Consider the following 23204-nt stretch of genomic DNA (forward strand, 5'->3'; position numbering starts at 1 on the left):
TTCTCGCCCAAAGAGTAAACGCTGCTTGACGAAGCCGGCTGTCACGGAGACGCATTAAAATCATCAAAAATGGGGACAGAAAACATCCTGGTTGAATTATCTGCGCAGCGAGACATTAATCCATCAAGACCCTCAGATTTCATCTGTGTGAACGGCCTCCTGCTTCTTTATTTCATAACTTCCCTCCAAATGACGTCGGAACCAACAACTTTCTCCTCTGTCACATTAATCAAGATGAAGAGATTAACACGCAAAAAAAACTGTTCTTTTACAAAACGTCAATATTAAATCAGATACATTTAAAAAAATACAAATGTAATGGGACAAGAGCTTCAAAGGGGGGTTTGTTTTGAGCTGCGGGGTGCAGCCGGTGGGTGGAGTTTTGTGAATTGCGGCGGGGGGGGCACAGAGTGTCTCAGGTGATACGTCAGCTTTAAATGGTTTCCTGTGATTGTCACCTGCACGCACACACAGACGCACACACACACCTGCACGCACACACAGACACACACAGACACACCTGCATGCACACAGACATGCGCACACCTGCACGCACACACAGACGCACACACACACCTGCACGCACACACAGACACACACAGACACACCTGCATGCACACAGACATACGCACACCTGCACGCACGCACAGACACACACACACCTGCACGCACACAAAGACACACACACACCTGCACGCACACACACACTTGCACGCACACCTGCACGCACACACACACACGCACACACACACTTGCACGCACACACACGCACACCTGCACGCACACCCAGACACACACACACCTGCACATACAAACAGACACGCGCACACCTGCACGCACACAGACACACGCAGACCTGTACACACACACACATCTGCACACACACACACACCTGCACGCACACACACACCTGCACGCACACACACACAGACACACACACACCTGCACACACACACACACTTGCACGCACACACACACACGCACACCCAGACACACACACACACACCTGCACGCACACACACACACCTGCACGTACAAACAGACACGCGCACACCTGCACGCACACAGACACACGCAGACCTGCACACACACACACACATCTGCACACACACACACACACCTGCACGCACACACACACACACCTGCACGCACACAGAAACCTGCACGCACAACGACACACACGCACACAGACACACACACACCTGCACACACACACACCTGCACGCACACACACCTGCACGCACACAGACACACACACACCTGCACGCACAGTGCTGTTTGACTTTCCATGCGGCGGTTAATGGTTTCCACCTGTCGGGCTCTGTTCTCTGCAGCTTTTTCCAGCGTATCTTTCATCAGTACTCACTGTGTGTGTGTGTGTGTGTGTGTGTGTGTGCGTGTGTGTGTGTGTGAACTCCCCCCTTTTCCACATCCGTCCCTCTTCCTCGTCTTCCTTTGCTTCGCTTTGTAGGACGGCCAGGATCTGTGCGCACGCTGCCATGTTGGATGTTTCCCTCCAGGGGGACGGACGTCAATGTGGGGATGTGGTCTGAGTTCCCCGAGTCAAAGGTCGCCGTATTTCAACAGGCGGCAGGACACTGACTGCACCTCAAGAGGCGATGCATGCTACTTGACGAGATGATCCTACACTTTTTGTGCTCATGGGCCCTTTGTTAAGTCCGGCCCCTTGAGAAAAAAAAATTGGCAAAAAAAGTTCCTCCAGACATCCAACATGTGGGTGAAAACAAGTCTTACCAAAGGCAGAAAACAATGCAGGCTCGTCTTATCCTTCATACAGGGTCGCCGGGGGGCCGGGGTCACTCCGGGCGAGAGACGGGGTCCCGGATTGGTCGCCCGCCAATCGCAGGGCCTCGTCACATGCACATCAAAATATTAAAGAATCGGTTCTTTGAGCTTAGCTTGGGTAGCTTAGGTCGTCACACACGACGTTAGTCTCCACCAGATGTTATGGAGCTTCGTTATGATTATTAGTCAGTATTTTCTGTCTTCACCTCTTTTTTTGACCTGTTTTACAGTGAAAAAACATTCATTTCGAGCTTTCCATAAACTTAAAGTGTGGTAAGAAAATTGTATTTTTGTTCCTTATTCCATCAGCTAAAATAAAATGGAAGTTTTCAGCAGCGGATGAAAGACGTTTTAAAGTTTCAATTCTGGCATGAATTCAAGGTTTAGCTGAATGACAAAATAAGCCTTTTAATAAAAGCAGGTGGATCACACGAGCTCTGCAGGTGAGAAGCTGCAAGTTCAGAGGAGGACGCATCATAGGAGTCTCAGGAGGGAGGCGGCAGCAGAAAGACGCCAGATGCTACTGTGTCAGGCACCGTAGGTGTGTGTCTGTGTGTGTGTCTGTGTGTGTGTGTGTGTGTGTGTGTGTGAGACAGACAGAGAAAGTGAGACGGTGAGGAGAGACAGAAGGAGGGAACTGGAGACAAGGGATGGAAAAATGAAAAGTGTGTATGCGTGTGGGGGGGGGGCATGTGTGTGTGTGCGTGCACGTGTGTGTGTGTGTGTGTGTGTGTGTGTGTGTGTGTGTGCGTGCACGTGTGTTTGTGTGTGTGTGTGTGTGTGGCAGATGGTGAGTAGAGACGGAGAGGTTCACATTACAGTATCAAAATATCTACTCATGTTTACTGGCCATGTGTGTAAATGTGTGTGTGTGTGTGTGTGTGTGTGTGTGTGTGTGTGTGTAGGTGCTCTTCTATCAGCTGCTCTGGATGATCCTCAGGTCTTTATCTCCATCTAGTGGTCTGAAGGTGATAATAATGATCCAGCCAATCGGATCTATAGAAGACAAAAATATTTATAATGTCATTTTTAAGCATTCCACTGTTTTATATTTCTGTAGTAAGTACAATAAATTATATTAATAAACGTATTTAACAAATAAAGCTGATATTGATGAATATGTTTAGATAAATATTGTATCTTTTGATCAGGAATCAGGAAACATTTATTGCCATAATATCAGACATACAAGGAATGTGACTTGGCGGTTGGAGCGTAACAGCAGACAGTACGACAATGGACGACAAGACAGCAGTGCACAAGGAATAAAATAATGGGTTAGTAGTGTAAGGCTATGGGTTAGTAGTGTGAAGCTATGGGTTAGTTTAAAATAAAGGAATAAACGTTAAAGTTAAACATGTTTAAAATGGGATTGCAGCCGATCACCCTCTCTGCAGAGCGGAGGACACGCTGCAGCCTGCCCTTGTCCTTGGCTGTGGCTGCAGCGTACCAGACGCTGATGGAGGAGCAGAAGATGGACTCCATGATGGCCGTGTAGAAGTGGACCATCATCGTCTTTGGCAGGTTGAGTTTCTTCAGCTGCCTCAGGAAGAACAACCTCTGCTGATCCTTCTTGGTGATGGAGCTGATGTTCAGCTCCCACTTGAGGTCCTGGGTGATGATGGAGCCCAGGAAACGGAAGGAATCCACAATAGTGACGGGGGAGTCACACAGGGTGATGGGGGAGGGTGGGGTGAGTTAATTACCCATAAAGCACTTCAGGACAATGTCTTCCATTGGTGAATGAGTTGTGTGTCGCTGGTGGAAATAAGCTGCGTTCACTCTGGTACTTTACTTTAATGGAGCTTTTTCTTCGTTTTATCACATTTGTAAGATGAACCTTATATTCATATTACCGTCTGTCCTGTACAATAGACAGATATACTTCTGTCTATTGTACTCATGCCTGCACTTTATATGCTGGAAGCTGTCACAGAAGGGAACCCTTCTAACACTTTCACAGTCCATCCAGGTCCATCTGATCGACTCCAACAGCTGTCGTGATGTCACATGTAGGTGTGTGTGCTTGTGTGTCAGTCACAGCAGCAGACAAAGGAAGAAGGGAAATGCCTGGACTACCATTTTACGCACACACACACACACACACACACACACACACACACACATTGAGTGGTCGGCCCGTGCTGGAGGCATTGCACTACTAGCCTACTTTAGGACGGGTCACTCCTCTAAAAGCATCCAGCCACCATGAAATTCATATTATTCCCAAGGAGGACACACACACACACACACACACACACACACACACATCCCACATCTCTGTGATCCTAACACACAATGCACAAGAAGAAAGCATAAATCTCATTAGACTCAATGCAAAGATTCAGATAAAACTAATAATAACACTAATAATCTATTTGTCATCTTTCTTTGGATGTTTGCGGTAAATATTCAGCTCTGAAACAAATATATTTTTGTACATTGTCAAATATAAAAAGCTGCACCATTTGTAACAAGTAAAAAATACAAAAGCAAAAATGTTCAATATAATGTTTTAATGTACTCACTCCACAAAGTGTAAAACAAGAAGAAGAAGAATAGTCTAAACAACATAAAACATGTTTATTGTTAATGCAGTACTGTAGTACTCGGTAGTACTCGGTACTCCCCCCGCTGCAGTACTGTAGTAAAGTGACGTGCACGGACCCCCGGAGAGGAGGATGAAGATGAGGAAGAGGAGGAGGAGGATGGAGGTGGTGGGGATGACGCGGAGGATGGAGATGCGGGCGAAGCGCAGCGCGTGAAGCCGTCGCGGCTGCCGCTCGGACTTTTTGGACTTTCCGTCCGGATGGAGTCCGGGGCGCGCGACCCCTCCTGAGCCGCACCGGGAGGGATGGGGGACCGCAGCCGGCGCACCGGGAGGCTCGGCAGCCTCGCGACCAGGTCCCGCGTCTCCAAGGGGACGAAGCTCCGGCTGCGCGTGGTCTTCCTGGACGACAGCGAGCGCACGTTCGAGGTGGAGGTGAGCGAGTCTGTGGAGATGTATGACTTCTTTCTTCATCTTTATTGTTGATATCACTCCACTGATGCATGATGGGATGTCATTTAGTCATGATGAACACATCTATCCGGTAATACACCTTATTCTACATATTGTGTACTTTTACTGATGGTATTTTTGTGCCAGAGCTGTGCACATTTACTTTGGTATATTTCGAAAATTAGAACATTTACTTTGGTCATTTCCACCGAGTGGAATTCAGTAAAACAGTTTCCCCACTGGTGCTTTAATTAACTAGTAAAATATGGGATTTATAGTTGTGTCACTTTAAACTGCTAATGTGTTTAAATGAGTTTTATTACCATGAAAGAACAGTACAAGTAAAAGTTGTGACCTACTAACCTCTGGGGGGGATAATATTTATTAATTATCATTCTGGTAAGTTAAACAGATCCAGACGGACTTACAATGGACTCAAAGAATCCGCCTCGTTCTATTTATCAACCTGAAAATAGACGTAATCAGAAAAACACAAAGCTCCAGATGTTTCCCCCGGCTACGGAACATCTGTGTGACGTGCAGGTGAGACGTAAACACTGCTGTCTATGAAGCGTCATGTGCTCCTCCACTTCCAACACGGCGCCTTCGGGGGGGCTAACGCATTGTGTGTGTGTGTGTGTGTGTGTGTGTGTGTGTGTGTGTGTGTGTGTGTGTGTGCGTGTGCGTTCTCCGTCTGTGTGCCGGGTCATTAGTGGCATCTTAAGAGGAGGAGAGACGAATGAAAGGACGGGGGGGGGGGGGGTTCCATTTATTCTACGGGGGAAAACTCAACCAAGTGGTTCTTTTGAATGTATTGAAGCAAACTAAAGTTGTGTCAAATTCAAACAATTTTCAAAACATCTAAAAATCTAACCTGCATTCTGTGTAGTGACCAGCAGGGGGCGACTCCTCTGCTCCCATAGACGTCTATGAGGAAATGACTACTTCTCTGTAGTGACCAGCAGGGGGCGACTCCTCTGCTCCCATAGACGTCTATGAGGAAATGACTCTACTTCTCTGTAGTGACCAGCAGGGGGCGACTCCTCTGCTCCCATAGACGTCTATGAGGAAATGACTCTACTTCTCTGTAGTGACCAGCAGGGGGCGACTCCTCTGCTCCCATAGACGTCTGAGGAAATGACTCTACTTCTCTGTAGTGACCAGCAGGGGGCGACTCCTCTGCTCCCATAGACGTCTATGAGGAAATGACTCTACTTCTCTGTAGTGACCAGCAGGGGGCGACTCCTCTGCTCCCATAGACGTCTATGAGGAAATGACTCTACTTCTCTGTGGTGACCAGCAGGGGGCGACTCCTCTGCTCCCATAGACGTCTATGAGGAAATGACTCCACTTCTCTCTTGATTTATTCCCTCAGTAAACGTTGTAAACATGAGTTTATGGTCTCAGTCTCTAGTTTCAAGTCTTCTTCAACACAACATGATGTTCATTTAGTGAATTATGGTCCATTTAGCGTCAAACAGACCATAAAGCAGGGGACGCTTATTGACAGAGAGACGTTTCTATGTCCTCCTCAGTCTAGTTATGGTCACTTCCTGTTCATTAGTTGCACCTAATAACATCAGCAGATCGCTCTCCCCTCGATCGGTTGCTCGCTCCTCTTCTGGAGAGAACTGCTGCGTCGTCCCGTGGGCGGCCATTTGTTTCCAGTAATCATCGGTTGGGCCCGTGTTCCCTTTATAATCGCTCACAGCTGCTCCGTCCCTCCTCTTCCTCCGACTCATGACAGGTTAATGGAGGATGCTCGGCCGACCCCCCACCGGGCCGCTAAACGCTGATGAAAATAAATAAAAATACCTTGTGATGCAACGAGGGGGAAAACGAAGGGAACGAGGACAGAAGAGTAGGAAACTAAAGGGAGGAAAAAAGGAATAAGAAAACATTAATGCATGTAACAGTAAAAAGATTTCCACCTTTGATCTTTTAATCGTCTCTCCCAGCAAAAGGTTCTTGGAGGCGACTTCTTCAACAAAGTGTGCGGCCACCTGAAGCTGCTGGAGAAAGAGTACTTCGGACTGGAGTTCCGACACCAGGGAGGAAACTACGTGAGAAACACACACGCAAGCGTAAAGATACTTCTGGTGGAGGAGACGGGTGGTGTAACTGTGTGCTGCTGCTCGTAGGTTTGGTTGGAGCTGCTGAAGCCGCTGGCCAAGCAGATCAAATGTGAGTTTCCAAAGGGTCTGGCCCGTGTGGGGGCGAGCTAATCGCGGCTAACGAGGAGTCACCGCGGACTTACTCGTTACCGCAGTAACTAAACTTTTATCTCGTCGTAAGTTTAGCTGTGATTCTTTGCTTCCACTTCCTGTCTCCGTGGTCAGACACCAGCGATCTCTTCTTCCGGTTCATAGTGAAGTTCTTCCCACCCGATCCTGGACAGCTGAAGAGAGGCCTCACCAGGTAACGAGGTCCTCTGAGCCATTGATGTTATAGATCCACGAGAGGACCCATTGGTCGACTGATGGGGTCCACACATCGTCTCAACGTGTGTGTGTTTGTGTGTGTGTGTGTAGGTATCTTTTTGCCTTACAGATAAAGCAGGACCTGTCCAACGGCAGTCTGACCTGCAACGACAACAGCGCCGCCCTGCTGGTCTCTCACATACTGCAGTGTAGGCATTACGTCGTCAATGGACGACATCACACCTCTCTCTGATCAAACAATGCTTTCAATGTAACCACCTTTCAGTGCATTATTCTTGTGTTCTAGGCAGAAGATTTACTTGTGGTGGCTAATTTTAAGTCAAGAATAGGATGCAAATATTTTTTTTAAATGTAAATGTGTGTGTGTTTGTGTGTTGCAGCAGAGCTAGGCGACTACGACGACGAGATGGACAGTCAGCATTTAGAGATGAAGCAGTACGTCCCCAACCAGGAATACCTGGACCACAAGATCACCAAGTTTCACAGGAAGCACAGGTACAAACTCTCCTGCCTTCTCTCCAATGTCCACCGGGGGGCGACTCCTCCGGTCCCATAGAGGTCTATGAGAAGACGACTTCTCTCTTGATTGATTCCCTCAGTAAACATTGAGTCCGTGGGCTCAATCTCTAGTTTCTGTCTTCAAGACAGCCTGATGTTAGTGAATGATGGTCCATTTGGAGTCAGATTTAGGGCGGGGCTACACGCTGATTGACAAATCGCTTCGACCTGTAAAAGTGTGATGGTTAATAAAAACACGCGTCCCCCGCAGAGGCGCGTCCCCGGGAGAGTCCGACATTCAGCTGCTGGAGGTGGCGAGGAAGCTGGACATGTACGGCATCAGGCCTCACCGCGCTCACGACGGGGAGGGCATGAGGATCAACCTGTCCGTCACGCACTCGGGGGTCCTGGTCTTTCAGGTCAGTGGTCCGGGTCTGGAACCCAAAGCCGCAGCGGGGCTTGATGCTGATGCGGGGTTTTTTTTGTTCCCGCTCTCAGGGAAACACCAAAATCAACACGTTCAGCTGGGCCAAGATCCGCAAGCTGAGCTTCAAGCGCAAACACTTCCTCATCAAACTGCACGACAAAGTCGGGGTGAGCGCGCACCACTCACACGCACACTCGCGTGACCATCCGTGCGCGTGCACGGGCGCCTACTGACGGCGGTGCGTTTGTGCGCGCAGGCGTCCTGCAAGGACACGCTGGAGTTTTCCATGGCCAGCCGAGACGTGTGCAAGTGCTTCTGGAAGACGTGCGTGGAGTACCACGCCTTCTTCAGGCTGTCCGAGGAGCCCGAGACGGCGCCCAGGACGCTGCTGTCCTGCAGAGGCTCCAGCTTCAGATACAGGTGCTCCTGGGACCTGAAAAGTGGAGCTGGGATTCGTGGTCATATTTTCATTTCATGATCTGCGAATATTAGATGAATGTAGTGAGGTCAAAAGTACACAAATACAGTACTTTAAGAATAAAGTCCCTCAAAAATGTCTCAGGTTCAGTACTTGACTGATGATGATGATTTTTCCTTTTGTTTGTGCGTCAGCGGACGCACACAGAAGCAGCTGCTGGAGTGCATGGGGTCCGGGGAGAAGAAGCCCTCCAACTTTGAGAGGTGAGAACAAGTTCCTCAGGCTGCTCTGATTGAGCTGGAGTCCCAGGGTGTCGTCTTAAGTCTCCTCGTTCCGTCTCACGCGTCTCTTTGTCCCCTCGCTCTTCATCCAGGACTCGCCGTCAGTGCGACTACGATCCCCGACAGTGCCGCTCCTCCCCCGACCTCCTCACGGACGTCTCCAAGCAGGTGAGGACAACCGCCGCTCACGCAAACACGCATCTGATGCTTTATGTCATAGTATTTATTCACATTTTAGTATCTTTGGGTCTCGTCGTCGAAACAGAACATCGTGAAGATCAAAGTAACATTTTGTCTGATGTTTGTGCTTCTCACCTCCTCAGATTTACGAGCACTCCCGCCTGTTCACCCGGCCGGGCCACGTCCTGGCGGTCCGCAGCGAAGATGAGGTGGACGCACGTCACCGCGGCGTGGACGACGCCGACGTCAGAGCAGGGGGCTGGGCTAAGCGCAGCCAATCGTCCGTCGAGGTCCCCCACAGGACCCGCCCCCTGGCCCAAGTTACCCCCCTCTCTCCCTCTCCTCACCCGTCCCCCACCCCCTCGCCCAAGACGAGGTCAGCCTCCACCTCCGTGATGGAGGAGCTGAGGGTGGGACAGATCGGGGTGCAGCGCCAAGCCCAGAGGCTGGCCGGCGTCTACGGAAACCGCTCGCGGCGTCGGCCCAACCCCCAGCCGCATCCGGACGCCGGCCAGCAGCTGGTGCTCCTCTACCCGAACAGCCCGGCCTATCGGTATCGCCCCGTCCTCCCGACGTTCCCCTGGGCCGGGTCCTCGCCTCTCAACCGCCACCCGTACCTGTCGGACTACGTCACCGTCTCCTCCCTGGAGCGCCTCCCGCAGGCGAGGCGGCGGGAGTATTTTAACGCAGACGGGCCGCCGCAGCCGCCCTTCTACCCGACGGGTGGCCGCCACTCGCCGTCGCTCTCGCCTGCCGGGTGGAACCTGCGCCACCCCCCCGGGCCGGGACTGGCTCGGGTTTACCTGCCGGGGGGCAACAGGGCGAGGCTATTGGGCGATGGCCGCACGGAGGCGGGACATTACAGCGACGACTCCAACTTCCTCCCCGGGCTGCCGCGCCGCGCGGCCAACCAAGCCGACGTGAAGTTTCACCTGTCGAGGAGTTCCAACCCCGCCTTCGACCCCGCCTCCGAGTTCCGCCCCCTCGGGTACTACCCCCACCTGACGCGCCCCTCCAGGCCCACCTACCTCCCGCTAAACTCCTCCCCTCTGCCCAATCGACCCGCCTCGCTTCACGCGATCGGAGGGGCCTCGGGGAGCTACAGTGACTCTGACCCGGAGGTCTTCTATCCGTACTACTGCCCACCCCCCCAGCTCGGTAGAGTGGTACGGCCCGCCGGACTCGCCAGGATGAGGTTCTCCTCCGGGAGCCTTCAACTGGACGAGGAGGAAGAGGAGGAAGAGGAGGAGTATAGAGCGGCAAAGGAGAGAGGAAAAAGAGACCAGGCGGGCGAAGATGATAATAAAGGGAAGATGGGGTCGGGAGAAGGGACGAAAGGTCCCGCAAAGGTCACCGAGGTCACTCTGTAGAGGAAGTAAAAAGCCCCAAAAGGTTCATGATCACACTGAAAAGGAGCAGACTAAAGAGACATTGGTTATGTGAGCCAGAGAAATGTGTCATGTACGGTTATTGCCTTTGTTTTTACTGAAAACCTCAGTTTCTTTAGTAGCGACTGACTAACAAAACGAGGATTATTCATTGAACGCGGACTAGCGCGTACGGGTCAAACCGCTCGTTAGCTTTGGTTTCACTTTGATAAACAGCCATCAGATCACTAGATATTATACGCTGCTTCGGCTCAGTGAGATATTTCACTCATAAAAAAGGAGAATTTTGAAATTCTGCTTGGTTGACTCTGTTAGCTAACGCTAGCTAGGCGCTACCAGGCACGATGTCTCATATGAACACAACCAGCAGGGCCGTCGTTTATTTATAAGGATTTCGGTTTTCTATGTTGTTGAAGCATTCGTTACAGACCATCCTCAGCCGTATGCGAGGCATTATTTCTCAAATGTACACGTTTGTTTTGCCGATTTTTGTACAACTGACTTTGAAAATACCATAATTTACTACATTTGGCAGAACATAATAATTTCTCCTAAAGAAAGTAAATTTTTAAAGTTAAAGTTTTTTTTATTTCAAGGCAGATTTCAAGAAAGTGCATTTTTAATAATAATAAGTGGTCTTTGTAATGAAGTCTGGCGTGTGGGTGTTATTGGATGACGTGTGTAGCTGGGCATGTGTTTGTTATTTAAATGAATGGTTCTTGTGAATTGTGAACGTTTTCTTGGTTTAAAGCCCTAATAAAGGATTAAAGGCACGGGATCATGTTTATATTGATATACAATTTATCATATGATCATTTATTTGTTGAGTATCTCCCCACAAAGCAATAAGGTTTTATCCTTTTGTTTAGAATCACACAAGCAAAAAAGGTCAATCGACTATTATACACAACATTTCTAAAATTGACATGAAAACTTTCATTGAGATAAATACAAAAAAAACAACTTGTTTCTCAATCAAACTTAAATATTTATTCATAAAACTCTAAAGACCCTCTACAAAAAAAAAAAAATTTGAATTTACATTTCCCCCTCAACAAGCATTTTCACATCCCTTATGATATATAAAAAGACAAAAATATACAATGACCAAGTCTTATAGTGTCTTTGGTACAAACTATCAGTAATATCTTTGATTGCAGTTCCCTTCGTGCTGCTTTCCAAGGTATCAAAAACAACGTTACACATCAAGCGTTTTGTTAAGAATCGACTTTCAGCCCAAACTCGATGCATCAAAAAAGAAAGACCTTTGTTGCCGTTTGTTACTTTCAGATTGAAAATATTCCTTTTTCCTTTTATTTTCAATGAAATCATTTCCCAACAAGACACGTTTTGAACATCCCAGAATTTAATTTTAACCAACAATTACTTCTCAAAGAATAAAACCATTGATATTTTTATTCAGCTACTTACTTTGCTAACAGCTTAGCGACAGATAGCTGGCTACCTAGCTTACTTATCGGAAAGCTACTAGCTCGTAAGGTAGCTTCAAAAAAGTGTGTCCAAAACGATCAATTTGAAACTTGCGCAATTGAAACGTTTATATCGATGAATGCAAGTAGTTTGTTTGAAAACAGTTAGCCAGCAGCTACTCGTTAGCCAGCAGCTACTCGTTAGCCAGCAGCTAGCGTCCAATAATGAATCAGAGTTCTTAAAACTGACTTGTTTAGAAACTTGAAATGAAAGATTCAGTCACTTCAAGGGAAACACTCACCTCGGATGTTCAAATAATTACCAGATCACTGGAGCTAAAACTCGGTCCACTGGTGGATCAGATCTCTAAAAGCAGCTACGATTTCCAGGGCTGTAAAATAATCACCAAATTAAACCCTGGAGAGTTTCGTTGGACATCAACTGAGTTCTGGGATGAGGGAACCGTAATTTAAAGAATCACTGAAGACAACAAAAAATATGTAATATTGGCATATAATGTGTCTCAAGTGCTATCGGACAAACATAAACTTCTACAAAGTCAAGACGAGCTGCGACAAGAAAACTAAACCACTGCGAGTGGACGGCTTCTCTGCAAAATGCACTAAAACGACCGTGTGCATAAATAATCCAGGCACATGATGGTAATCTGAAGGAGGTTTAAACTCCCAGTGAGCGACTGAAATTTGCATTGAGTCAGACCCAAAATAAAAAAAGAGAAGTTCATGGACCTAAAAAGAAGAAACGAAACCACAAATCCAACTGAAAACTTGAAGATTGTCTTTTCAAAACTAGAGCAGCCGATTAAAAGAAGACAGCAAATTTGGAATTCAACATGGGGGAGAAAACGGTCTTAAACCTGCAGCAGTAAATATATATGTATGTATAATATCTAGTGTATATATTACATTAGTAGTGTGTGTGTGTGTGTGTGTGTGTGTGTTTGTTGTGTGTACAGCAAGGAGACATCGCACAGCAAATCTCCTCCGTTTCCATAGCGACCCCCTACGGAGACACAGTCTCTCTTCACATGAACGTTCACTTCCTGCATCTCCGAAACCCGCCGGCCTCCCTCAGTTGGTGGAGAATCTGCGTGCAGAGGAGGAGGAGGAGGAGGAGCAGGAGGAGGAGCACCGACACGTCAGCGATGTTCGGATGCAAACACACAACACAGCGAATGAAACGCAGACGGAAGCGGGAAGGACGGACTCGTGGTACCTGGCGATGATGTGAGTGACCATCCTGTCCGTGATGCCGGGGCAAACCTCCTCAGCCAATCGGATGTTGCGTTCGAGCTCCTCGATGGCCAGCCGTTGCTCGGAGTGCTCCTTGTGCTGCTGCTTCAGCTGCCAGAGAACAAGAACATCGTCACCAAGCGCTCATTCACTCGAAGTCCACGTCCGCACAAAAACGCTATTTTAACTCTTTTCCACTACGAATTACTGAGCTAAAAAAATGTGTGTGTGTGTCTGTGTGCGTGTGTGCGCGCACTGACCTCAGTGAAGACAGGAGAGATGACGGTCGCCAGACTGGCAGATTTACTCAGATGATCTTGACTCTGCACAGATGAGGAGAAACGAGGTGTGAGTCAGAATGTAAAGTAGGAGACACACACACACACACACACACACACACACACACACAACTGACCGTTCCATTGAGGACCTTCCTTCCCTCCGCCGGCTTCTTCTTACGGACGGTGGTGAAAGACCACTCGGGGGAGTCGCTGTTCTCCTTGTTACTTGACTCACTGATATACACACACGCAGACGCACAAACACACACAGAAAAAGACACACTTAGAACTGCATTGATGTTCATGTGGACACAAAACAGAAAGAAACAGAGTAAAATCAGCCGGTGGAAACGAGGAGAAGGTAAAATACCCGTCAGAGTCGTCCGAGCTGCTGCCGCTGTGCCCCTCCTCCTTCCACCGCCGGTACCTGTCAATCAACTCGCTGAGGTAGGACGTCTTCTTACAGTGTTTGACGATGAACTTGTGCTTGAGGAGCTCTTTGGCTGTTGGACGCTGCGGGGGGGGGGGGGGGGGGGGGAGGGGGAGAAAAAGAGTCTCCCTCAGTTTGAAGTTCTTTCAGTGGTTCGTGTGCTTGGATGAGAGGAGCTTTCCGTCCACCAGGGGGCGCCGGGCTTCCACACCTCCTCCTCTCACCAAGAACCTCTCAGACCAGAATGAAGGACAACGTCTACCAGAACAGAGTTGCAGTGATAAAAAGGCGTCATAGCTCTGCATCTCATTTAACATTAGAGAACTGTGCTTTGTTTTAAACAGACATTTAGAACATTTCCTGCCTTAAAGTCTGGTCAGCGCACCAGAGGAAAGGATTCTGTGCACAGTGAATGTGTGCAGCACGGCGCTTCAGCTCGGTCTGCACACAATGAGAGGGTGGCGTGAAGGTGGAGCGCTTACGAAGGTGGGGTCCTTGTTGAGGCACGCCTCAGTGAACTCCTTGAAGCTCTTGGAGAAATCGCCGCTCAGCGTCGGCGGCGGAGACTTGGGGATGTGGAACAGCACCCGCATGGGGTGCATGTCCGAGTTGGGCGGTTCGCCCTTGGCGAGCTCGATGGCCGTGATGCCCAGCGACCAGATGTCGGCCTGCGGGGACGGAGGGAAGAGCACACGGTTACTACGGACAGACGCTTCCTTTGTGAGAGGTGGGGGGGGCGGAGCTCGCACCAGAAGGGGGAGGAGTCCCGACGTAATACACGTCCTATTTCAAAACATCAGAGACGCTTCTCATTGTGCAACGGCAAAAAAAGACAGTTTAAAGACGCACACAAGTTTATTCCTAATGGAGCAGTGAATGCAAACACACACACACACACACACACACACACACGCAGGTGTTTGGTGGAGGAAGGTTGTGAGGTTTTTAGGCGCACACACACACAACCTTATGCCAACAACACACACAGGTTGAATGTCATATGGTTTCAACCTGCTCTAATAACCATGTGGCAGCCCAGGTAACACACACACACACACACACACACACGCGCGCCGGGGTCACATTACGGCGGGACGCTCGGTCACTGTTGACTGTTAACTCTGCCGGCTCCATTACTGTTACACACTGAACATATGGCAGTGAGTAGCAAGAGAACACACACACACACACACACACACACACACACACACCCTTAACGGCTAATTGTCGTAATCCTTTAACTGTCGTAATACGGCAGTCGAGTAAAAAGTGAAGCTGCTCCTGATGTGTCGATTAACAACACAACTTCATCCAAAACAGACCAAACAACCATTTACGCACAATAGTGGAAACAATTAAAGATGAAAGCAACAATTTGACGTGAATGAAGAGCATGCACACACACACGCACACACACACACACACACACACACAAACACGTTGAACCACAAACTCGTAATGACGCAAACAAAAGACAAAGCGGGCGGCGTATGGGGCGTGGCCTTGTTGCTTGGTTTGTTTGCTTTGTTGCTGAGGGATCACCTGCGACCATGTGACCCGCCCTCCGGCTCTTTGTGCGTCTGAGGGCGGCAGGTGCAGCGCTGAGCGCTCGGACACGTTGGGGGAATCTCCCAAATAAGCTTTTATTTGTCCCCTCAAACAACCGGCGAAAGTGTGCGTTTACTCTGACCGACGGCGAAGGGAGGCGATGCAAACGACTGCGGTCGCCACGGCGACATGCAAACACACGGCGCGGCGGAATCGGCGGCAGCGGAACGACGCAAGACCATAAAGAGAAGCCGGATCAGCGTCGCCGACCACGAGGGTTCGTTTACTGCCAACGAAACACTTCTACTGCTACTTCAAAGTACTTCACCAATACCTCCAGGAGACCATCGAGTACACAACGGGGACTTCATGGACCAACATAAGACACATTGTAATAAATAAATAATGCATATGTTCAGAAGAGAGGGGTGGGGCTCACCTTGGAGTCGTAGGCAGACTGCTGGATGACCTCGGGCGCCATCCAGAACGGCGTTCCCACGAAGGTCTCCCTCTTGATCTGCGTGTCCGTCAGCTGACCCGCCACCCCGAAGTCGGCCAGCTTCACCTGCCCGTGCTCCGACAGCAGCACGTTGGCCGCTGCGCCGCATCCACACACACACACACACAAACCCCCTCCATCACTCACACGTTCGACTCGCTTCCAAACCGTCGTTTCTAGTTACTTCTAAATGATTCGATTATACATTTGATCATATTTATACGATACAAATGAATGAGTATCAGCAGTGGTAAATATAAGGGAAATTAATGCGTGTATTTGTCGTGCGTCGTACCTTTGATGTCTCTGTGGATCTTCTTCTCAGAGTGCAGGTAGTCCAGACCCTTCAGGATCTCCTTCAGCATGGTGGCGATCTGCGACTCATCGAACGGACCCGCCCGGAGCTGCACACGCACACAAAGACACGGCGGTTGGTTTCATTTCATCGCCCTTCTTGTTTTAAGTGAATTGGATCAAACGTTGAACAAAGACTCACCAAGTCGAGCGCTGAACCTCCTCCCAGATATTCCATAATGATCCATAGTTTGCTTCCCTGAAGGAGATTCATAGACAATCAGAGGTGTCACCTACACTTCATACACACACATTAACGTAACTTTGATTCACTGCTTTTGATCCAGTACTTGTACAGGTAATACTGCTTGTAGTACCTTCAGATAGGAGCCGAAGTACTTGGTGATGTAGGGGCTGTCGCACTGACTCAGCACCGTGATCTCCTGCTGGATGTCCTCGATCTCGTCCTCCGCCTCCTCCAGGTCGATCGTCTTTATGGCCACAACGCTCTGAGAGCGGTTATCGATGCCTTTGAACACCTGCGGGGGGGGGGGGGGGGGGGGAGAGAAGAGGAGGATGATGAAGAGAAATGATGAAGGAGTGAAGGGAACAATCGCTCAGAAATACAGTAAAGATTCTGACAATCAACTGAAATGTGAAGTGGGAGACTCACCTCCCCAAAAGACCCTTTTCCAATACGATCCAACTTAGTGAACAACTCCTCCGGATCGATCTGAGAACTCTGAGAGGAGCAAGGGAGGAGGAGAGGAGGGTAACAGAGGAGGGGAGGAGGAGGAGAGGAGAGGAGAGGAGGGGGAGGAGGAGAGGGTAACAGGGGGAGGAGAGGAGAGGAGAGTAACAGAGGAAGAGGAGAGGAGGGTAACAGAGAAGGAGGAGGAGAGAAGGGTAACAGAGAAGGAGGAGGAGAGGAGGGTAACAGGGGGAGGAGGAGAGGAGGAGGAGAGGAGGGTAACAGAGGAGGAGGAGGAGAGGAGGGTAACAGAGGAGGAGGAGGAGAGGAGGGTAACAGAGGAGGAGGAGGAGAGGAGGGTAACAGAGGAGGAGGAGGAGAGGAGGGTAACAGAGGAGGAGGAGGAGACGAGGGTAACAGAGGGAGGAGGAGGAGACGAGGGTAACAGGGGGAGGAGGAGGAGAGAAGGGTAACAGAGGGAGGAGGAGGAGAGGAGAGTAACAGAGGAGGAGGAGAGGAGGGTAACAGAGGAGGAGGAGAGGAGGGTAACAGAGGAGGAGGAGGAGAGGAGGGTAACAGAGGAGGAGGAGGAGAGGAGGGTAACGGGGAGGAGGAGGAGAGGAGAGTAACAGGAGGAGGAGGAGGAGAGGAGGGTAACAGAGGAGGAGGAGGAGAGGAGGGTAACAGAGGAGGAGGAGGAGAGGAGGGTAACAGAGGAGGAGGAGAGGAGGGTAACGGGGAGGAGGAGGAGAGGAGGGTAACAGAGGAGGAGGAGGAGGAGAGGATGGTAACAGAGGAGGAGGAGAGGAAGAGGAGGAGAGGAGGGTAACAGAGGAGGAGGGGAGGAAAGGAGGAGAGGAGGGTAACAGAGGAGGAGGAGGAGGAGGAGAGGAAGAGGAGGAGAGGAGGGTAACAGAGGAGGAGGAGAGGAAGAGGAGGAGAGGAGGGTAACAGAGGAGGAGAGGAGAGGAGGGTAACAGAGGAGGAGGAGGAGGAGAGGAGGGTAACAGAGGAGGAGGAGGAGGAGAGGAGGGTAACAGAGGAGGAGGAGGAGGAGAGGAGGGTAACAGAGGAGGAGAGGAGGGTAACAGAGGAGGAGAGGAGAGGAGGAGAGGAGGGTAACAGATGATCAATCTTTATATTTACATAGTTCCAAAAATATTTACATGACAGAACGTAGCTCATCAAGTAGAATATGGAAATAATATTTAATGACAAGTTCACCAGAAAAAAGTCCACTTTACCAGCGACACACACACACAATGCTGTCACCGCACACACACACACACACACACACACACACACAATGCTGTCACCACACACACACACACAATGCTGTCACCGCACACACACACACACACACACACACACACAATGCTGTCACCACACACACACACACAATGCTGTCACCACACACACACACACACACACAATGCTGTCACCGCACACACACAATGCTGTCACCGCACACACACAATGCTGTCACCGCACACACACACACACACACACACACACACACACACACACACACACACACACACTTTGAAACATGTTCCGTCACGTTTCAGCTCAACCAGCTTTAACAACCACTGAATGAAACGGGGAACGCTGCGTCCCGCCTCGGCGGCAGGGGAGAGGTCACGAGGTCGCTCACGTGGCGGAGGGTTGGTCCTCTGGGGAGCGCGCTCCGTGTCCGCGCCTCGTTTATTTGCAGAAAGGAAAGTGAGAACCGAACTACTCCGCTCATCTCCGCCACAGGAAGCAGAGACCACCGCTATCGGAGGGCGCTCGGCCTTCCGGCGGCGCTTGAACGCGTCTCAGTCTGAGACCAACAGTCACGTGACATCAAATCGGAGAAGCTTCTGCTGGAAGTAAAAAGTCTGTGTGTTCCCTCTTTCTGTAAATGTTTAACATCTGCTTATTGAAGCTGAGTTATTAGTCCAGCGCGCACACACGCACACGCACACGCATGTCTAACTACGTATGCCACACACAGCGGTTTTGTTCTCCCAGGAAGTGTTTTAGATGAACCGTTGATAAACACCCACAGACGCGTGTGATGTTCCTCTGATGCTGTTCGGCTTCCCTCCCCGCTAAAAAAAGAAGCACACGCGCACACGGACACGCACGCGCACGCACACGCGGTGCCCACAGAGTCGCCACACCCAGTCGGCAAACACAGCGGTTACTGTGTGGCGAAACCTTCGGCTCGCTGAGAGACGACGGAGGAGCAAAGAGCAAAAACAAAAAAAACTCACAAACGAGACAGACGAGCTCGCCGCGGACAAAACGACAACCAACAAACTCCAGTGAGGAACATAAAAAAGGGAGGACAGAGACTCACCGGGTTCAGACGGTGAACTTTACTCCAGGGTCACAATAGTTTGGATAGAAAAAAAATAGCCAACATGTTTTGTGAGGCAGCTTCCTGGTTGAGCCGTCGGGACGCTCGATGAAAAGAAACCAGGCGTTTGCACCATTATGAGGAGCATCACATCTCCACCGAGAAACGCCACTTTCTTCCCTTTGCGTTTTGCTGCTGGGGGAAACAGACCCCCCCCCCCCACCCCCCCACTCGGCCCGATGAGGAAGTCATCATCATCATCATCATCACAACAGAAACAGACTTTATTCTAATAGATACACAACTAATAGTCCTTGAACTTTAAAGACCATAGAGGTCTATGAGGGAAACGACTTTATTACCTCAGTTACATCGTAAACATCAGTTTATGGGCTTAATCCAAATTAATATTCTACACGGTTATATGAAAGAAGCAGCTGCATTTACTCTGATCCGCCCGACTGGAAATCATTTTACACCGAAACAGCTTGAATATGAGGAAACATTTGACGCGTTAAAAGCCACACAGGTGAAGCCCAGAGGTTCGACCTTCCCTCAGTCATTGTTTGTTGATCGCTTCTGCGTTTGTTCCCTCGAGGGGGTCAATGTTTCACTGAAGCTCTCATAATGAATACGTCCTCTGTTGGACGCGCAGTCTGGGAATCTCTAATCGCAGAGTTACGCAACCAAGAGCACGACCCAGATGTTAGCAGAAGACGTTTGTCCTTAATGTTTACCGGAGCGGCCTGGAGGTCAACAGAGGTCACGGATCTTCTGATGAGCCCTCAGATCTCCCCGAGGAGGAGCAGGAAGCTTCCGTTTCATATTACAATAAAGCCCATTTGCACCTTGATGGAACATTATCATCAATATATTCCTGCAAGCAGCTCCACCGATTAGTATGTCGTTTATTCCTTAAGCTAATTAAATGTATGTAAGGATATTTTTTTATGAAAGTGTTCCAATATTGCAGATTTTTCTTTCTCTTGGAGGATGTAATTAAAAGCTACAAAGATTGAGAAGGAGAGAAGAGCCGAGTTCCAGAGGTCAGTGAAGGCAACGCGCAAACTGTTGGCCGAGTCTGTGGAAACTCTGAGTGATTAAGTGAGAGAGACGGATCCATGTTTTCGAGTGGTGTCCAAATATCCAACCGGAGGGAGGTCAAAGGTCACAGCTGCTGCGGCAGGAAGTACAAACGCGCGTTCGCAGAAACGACCTTTGAGCCGTCGCCGGGCGGGAAAAAAACCTCGGCGCGCGTTTCCTGCTTTACACTGGTGCACAGCGAGAGGCGACGCGCTAAACGGGCGTCTAACCGAGATATGACGCCGCTTAGCTTAGCACGAGTTAAATCACGATGAATAAAAACAGCCTGTGAGCTCCAGTTGGAAAATGTACACAAACAGGAATGTGAACACGCTGTGATTAAACGGACTCGTCGCCGGAGGCGAAAACCCAACAAACCGCTTCTCCTCAGGAACCCGCGGGGGGGGGGGGGGGGGGGGGGGGGCGCAGGTTGAGCAACTACTACAGAAAAAACAACAACAGTATGTATCTGCAGTACGCGGTCATGAAATCGGAGCCAGAAGACTCGATCCCAAAGCTGCTCAAATACAGAGAGAAGAGCGAGAAGAAAACCTCTGGTGAGCGTTTCAGCTCACACCCGTTTCCCAGAAACTTAAAAACAGCACTCGCACCACCGCGGGGGGGCAATAAAAGAGCCAGGCGATAAGCGGCAGTAAGGAGGCGAGGACTCGTTCTGAGCGTTTTCCACGTTGTGTTCATTAAGTGCAGAAACTTGAATAACAGAAAACGAGGAAGGGATTGTGAGCCTTTAACTTCCTGACACCAGCCAGTAAATATTCATGAAGTCAACAAATATACAATATTACGCAAAAACACAGACAGAAACGACTTGAAGGGGACGACACGTGTGTTTCTGATGCTTTACAGCGACGTCACAGTGAGCAGAACATTGATGTTGGTGGGAAATAAAAATGAGGCCTTTTAGAAGAGCTGCTATAATAAAACCAACACGCCCATTTGGACCAATTCTGTTAAAAAAAAACCTAAACAGCACTTTGACCTTTAAACGCTGGGCAGCAACAAAACAGGAACCCGGCGCATATTTATGGGGGAGGCGCCGACGTTCTAAGAGGTCCAGAACTTGTTAAGAACCCCCACAGGACGTCTTCATCACGTCCCACACAGCGGACCCCCCCCCCCACGTGCTAGAACCACAGGACACCCGGACCTCTCCGGCTGTCTTAATCGGGGCGGAATGTTGACGAAAGTCGAATCAGCTTCTCGCCGCCGGGCGTTTGGTTCCAGGCGCGGCGGCCGTGGGTGTCGGTTCGACTTTAAATTACACCGTGGGAAACCCCGAGGAGCCGCACCGGGACGGGCGCGGTGAACAAGAAACGCGTTATTCCTAATAACCGCGTCGCCGTGGAAACGACACCGACGGCGCCGGAATCACACATAAATATTTATATTTGTATTTGTATCTGTGGTATCTGCGTGCGTGCGTGCGCTTAACAAGCCTTTCGACACCAGCACCGCCTCGCCCACCTGGCGTACGACGCCGGCAGGTCCCACAGGTAGACACACCTGAGAGCCGGCCTGACGGGGAGGCCCGGGGGGCGGGGCCTGGGCCGGGGGCGGGGCCTGGGGGCCCAGAGTGAAACCACGGTGAATAATGGACGTGAAGGTGAGTAGAGGAGCATCAGGTAAAGGAGGCGCAGCTGTGAAATCAGCCCGAAAACACAACCAGATCTCACGCACACGCACGCACGCGCGCACGTTTTATGTGTGTGACGTCAGCGTGAACAACATGGAGAACAAACGAGCCTTTATGAATGTACACGCACTACTCCCAATAATACTGCATGTATCACTCACCCATTCACACCCATTCATTTCCATGGCATCCATTAAGGGACAAATTAGTAGTATACAGCATTAAAGTCACGTGAAGTAACTTTAGCAGTAGTAATACAACTTCATGTCAACATGAACTCAGTTTAGAGTACTAATGTCACGTGTGAAGTACTTTTAGGAGTATTAAAGAGGCATTTACAAACGTTACCAGCCGTAAGCTCGGTTTGCAATATTCGAAGTACTTCAGGAGTACCACACTATGTACTTAGACTGGAGTACTTTTCCACAGAGGTTAACACGAGAGAGCCCCCTGTTTGTAGTATTGGAGTCGCGCTTGCAGTACCTTAAGGAGTATTAGTACACCAGCGCCACATGTTACATAACGAGCTTCTCCAACGAGTCGCTCATCAAAGCTCCTCCGCTGAAAACACCTCGCGGCTCCACTTCCGGAACCTCCGCCCGACTCGGTCCGGCCCGGTCCGGCCCGAGCACCTGAGTCCGCTCACCTGCATCCCGGGGACCTCCATGGCGACTCCGAGGGCCGACCTTCTGCTCCTCCAGGTCGGGCTGCTCCTCTCCTACTTCTCCTCCTCCTCCTCCTTCTCCTTAGTGCGTTCCGTCTACCTCCCCTTCTAACTGAGTACAAAATAATACCCCCCCCTCCCCCCCCAAAAAAAGGTTTTACTTCGACGACGAAAGCGCACGCGGGGTATCCGAGGGGGGGTTTAAAAAAAAAAAGGGCGGTGTTTGTTTTGCAGTAAAAGAAAAAGGAACAAAGTGCCTCCTCGACCTGTGAGAGTCTGAGAAAGAAACACACGAAGAAGTGTTGAGCAAACGATGACGAGGGCTGCCTCCTTCAGGGGAGGAGCCAGAAAGTGCGTAAATGTCAGCTCCGGACACCAGGAGGTCTACTGCCACCTTGTGCCTCAATGCTGAAAGAGATTTATACAATATAGTACAAAAGATAGTCATAATAATGCTCTCCAAATATACTTTTCTGAGTATACTTAGTTACTGTGCACTCGTTTTTATTTTTATTCTTGACATTTTATCATTATCATGATGCTGCTGCTCTTGTTTGTTTGTTTTTTGCTGTCGCGATCCTGTGAATTTCCC

The 23204-nt window shown here is 49.7% G+C and overlaps 2 protein-coding genes across 2 annotated transcripts; one reads left to right on the forward strand and one right to left on the reverse strand.

Annotated features, from left to right (window-relative positions):
* The first annotated feature begins 4509 nt into the window (after positions 1–4509).
* LOC120821472 (FERM domain-containing protein 7) lies at positions 4510–11218 on the forward strand. The gene is made up of 12 exons (XM_040180029.2): positions 4510–4789; positions 6766–6870; positions 6949–6991; positions 7147–7225; positions 7339–7436; positions 7629–7743; positions 8018–8165; positions 8245–8340; positions 8430–8593; positions 8786–8854; positions 8965–9040; positions 9196–11218. The coding sequence occupies exons 1-12, from the start codon at positions 4661–4663 to the stop codon at positions 10420–10422; spliced, it is 2349 nt and encodes a 782-aa protein (XP_040035963.2). The 5' UTR covers positions 4510–4660; the 3' UTR covers positions 10423–11218.
* Positions 11219–11223: 5 nt separating this feature from the next.
* On the reverse strand, positions 11224–23000 carry LOC120821476 (serine/threonine-protein kinase 26). The gene is made up of 12 exons (XM_040180034.2): positions 22595–23000; positions 16850–16918; positions 16554–16715; positions 16379–16435; positions 16178–16286; positions 15823–15980; positions 14318–14503; positions 13776–13918; positions 13540–13639; positions 13385–13447; positions 13108–13235; positions 11224–12978 (listed from the first exon to the last, which is right to left on the reverse strand). Exons 1-12 carry the CDS (start codon positions 22613–22615, stop codon positions 12963–12965), a joined length of 1212 nt encoding a protein of 403 aa, XP_040035968.2. The 5' UTR covers positions 22616–23000; the 3' UTR covers positions 11224–12962.
* Between the last annotated feature and the right edge of the window lie 204 nt (positions 23001–23204).

Source organism: Gasterosteus aculeatus, chromosome 7 (assembly GCF_964276395.1).
Source record: "Gasterosteus aculeatus chromosome 7, fGasAcu3.hap1.1, whole genome shotgun sequence".
Taxonomy (NCBI): domain Eukaryota; kingdom Metazoa; phylum Chordata; class Actinopteri; order Perciformes; family Gasterosteidae; genus Gasterosteus; species Gasterosteus aculeatus.

Bases quoted from the DNA above. Each gene is read 5' to 3' on its own strand.
- LOC120821472 (XM_040180029.2), top strand. From the start codon at position 4,661: ATGGGGGACCGCAGCCGGCGCACCGGGAGGCTCGGCAGCCTCGCGACC. The intron at 4,790-6,765 runs GTGAGCGAGTCT...CGTCTCTCCCAG, and splicing joins AGCGCACGTTCGAGGTGGAG to CAAAAGGTTCTTGGAGGCGA. The intron at 8,341-8,429 runs GTGAGCGCGCAC...TTGTGCGCGCAG, and splicing joins AACTGCACGACAAAGTCGGG to GCGTCCTGCAAGGACACGCT.
- LOC120821476 (XM_040180034.2), bottom strand. From the start codon at position 22,615: ATGGAGGTCCCCGGGATGCAG. The intron at 16,287-16,378 runs GTGAGTCTTTGT...GTGCGTGTGCAG, and splicing joins GAGGTTCAGCGCTCGACTTG to CTCCGGGCGGGTCCGTTCGA. The intron at 13,640-13,775 runs GTATTTTACCTT...TGTGTATATCAG, and splicing joins AGCTCGGACGACTCTGACGG to TGAGTCAAGTAACAAGGAGA.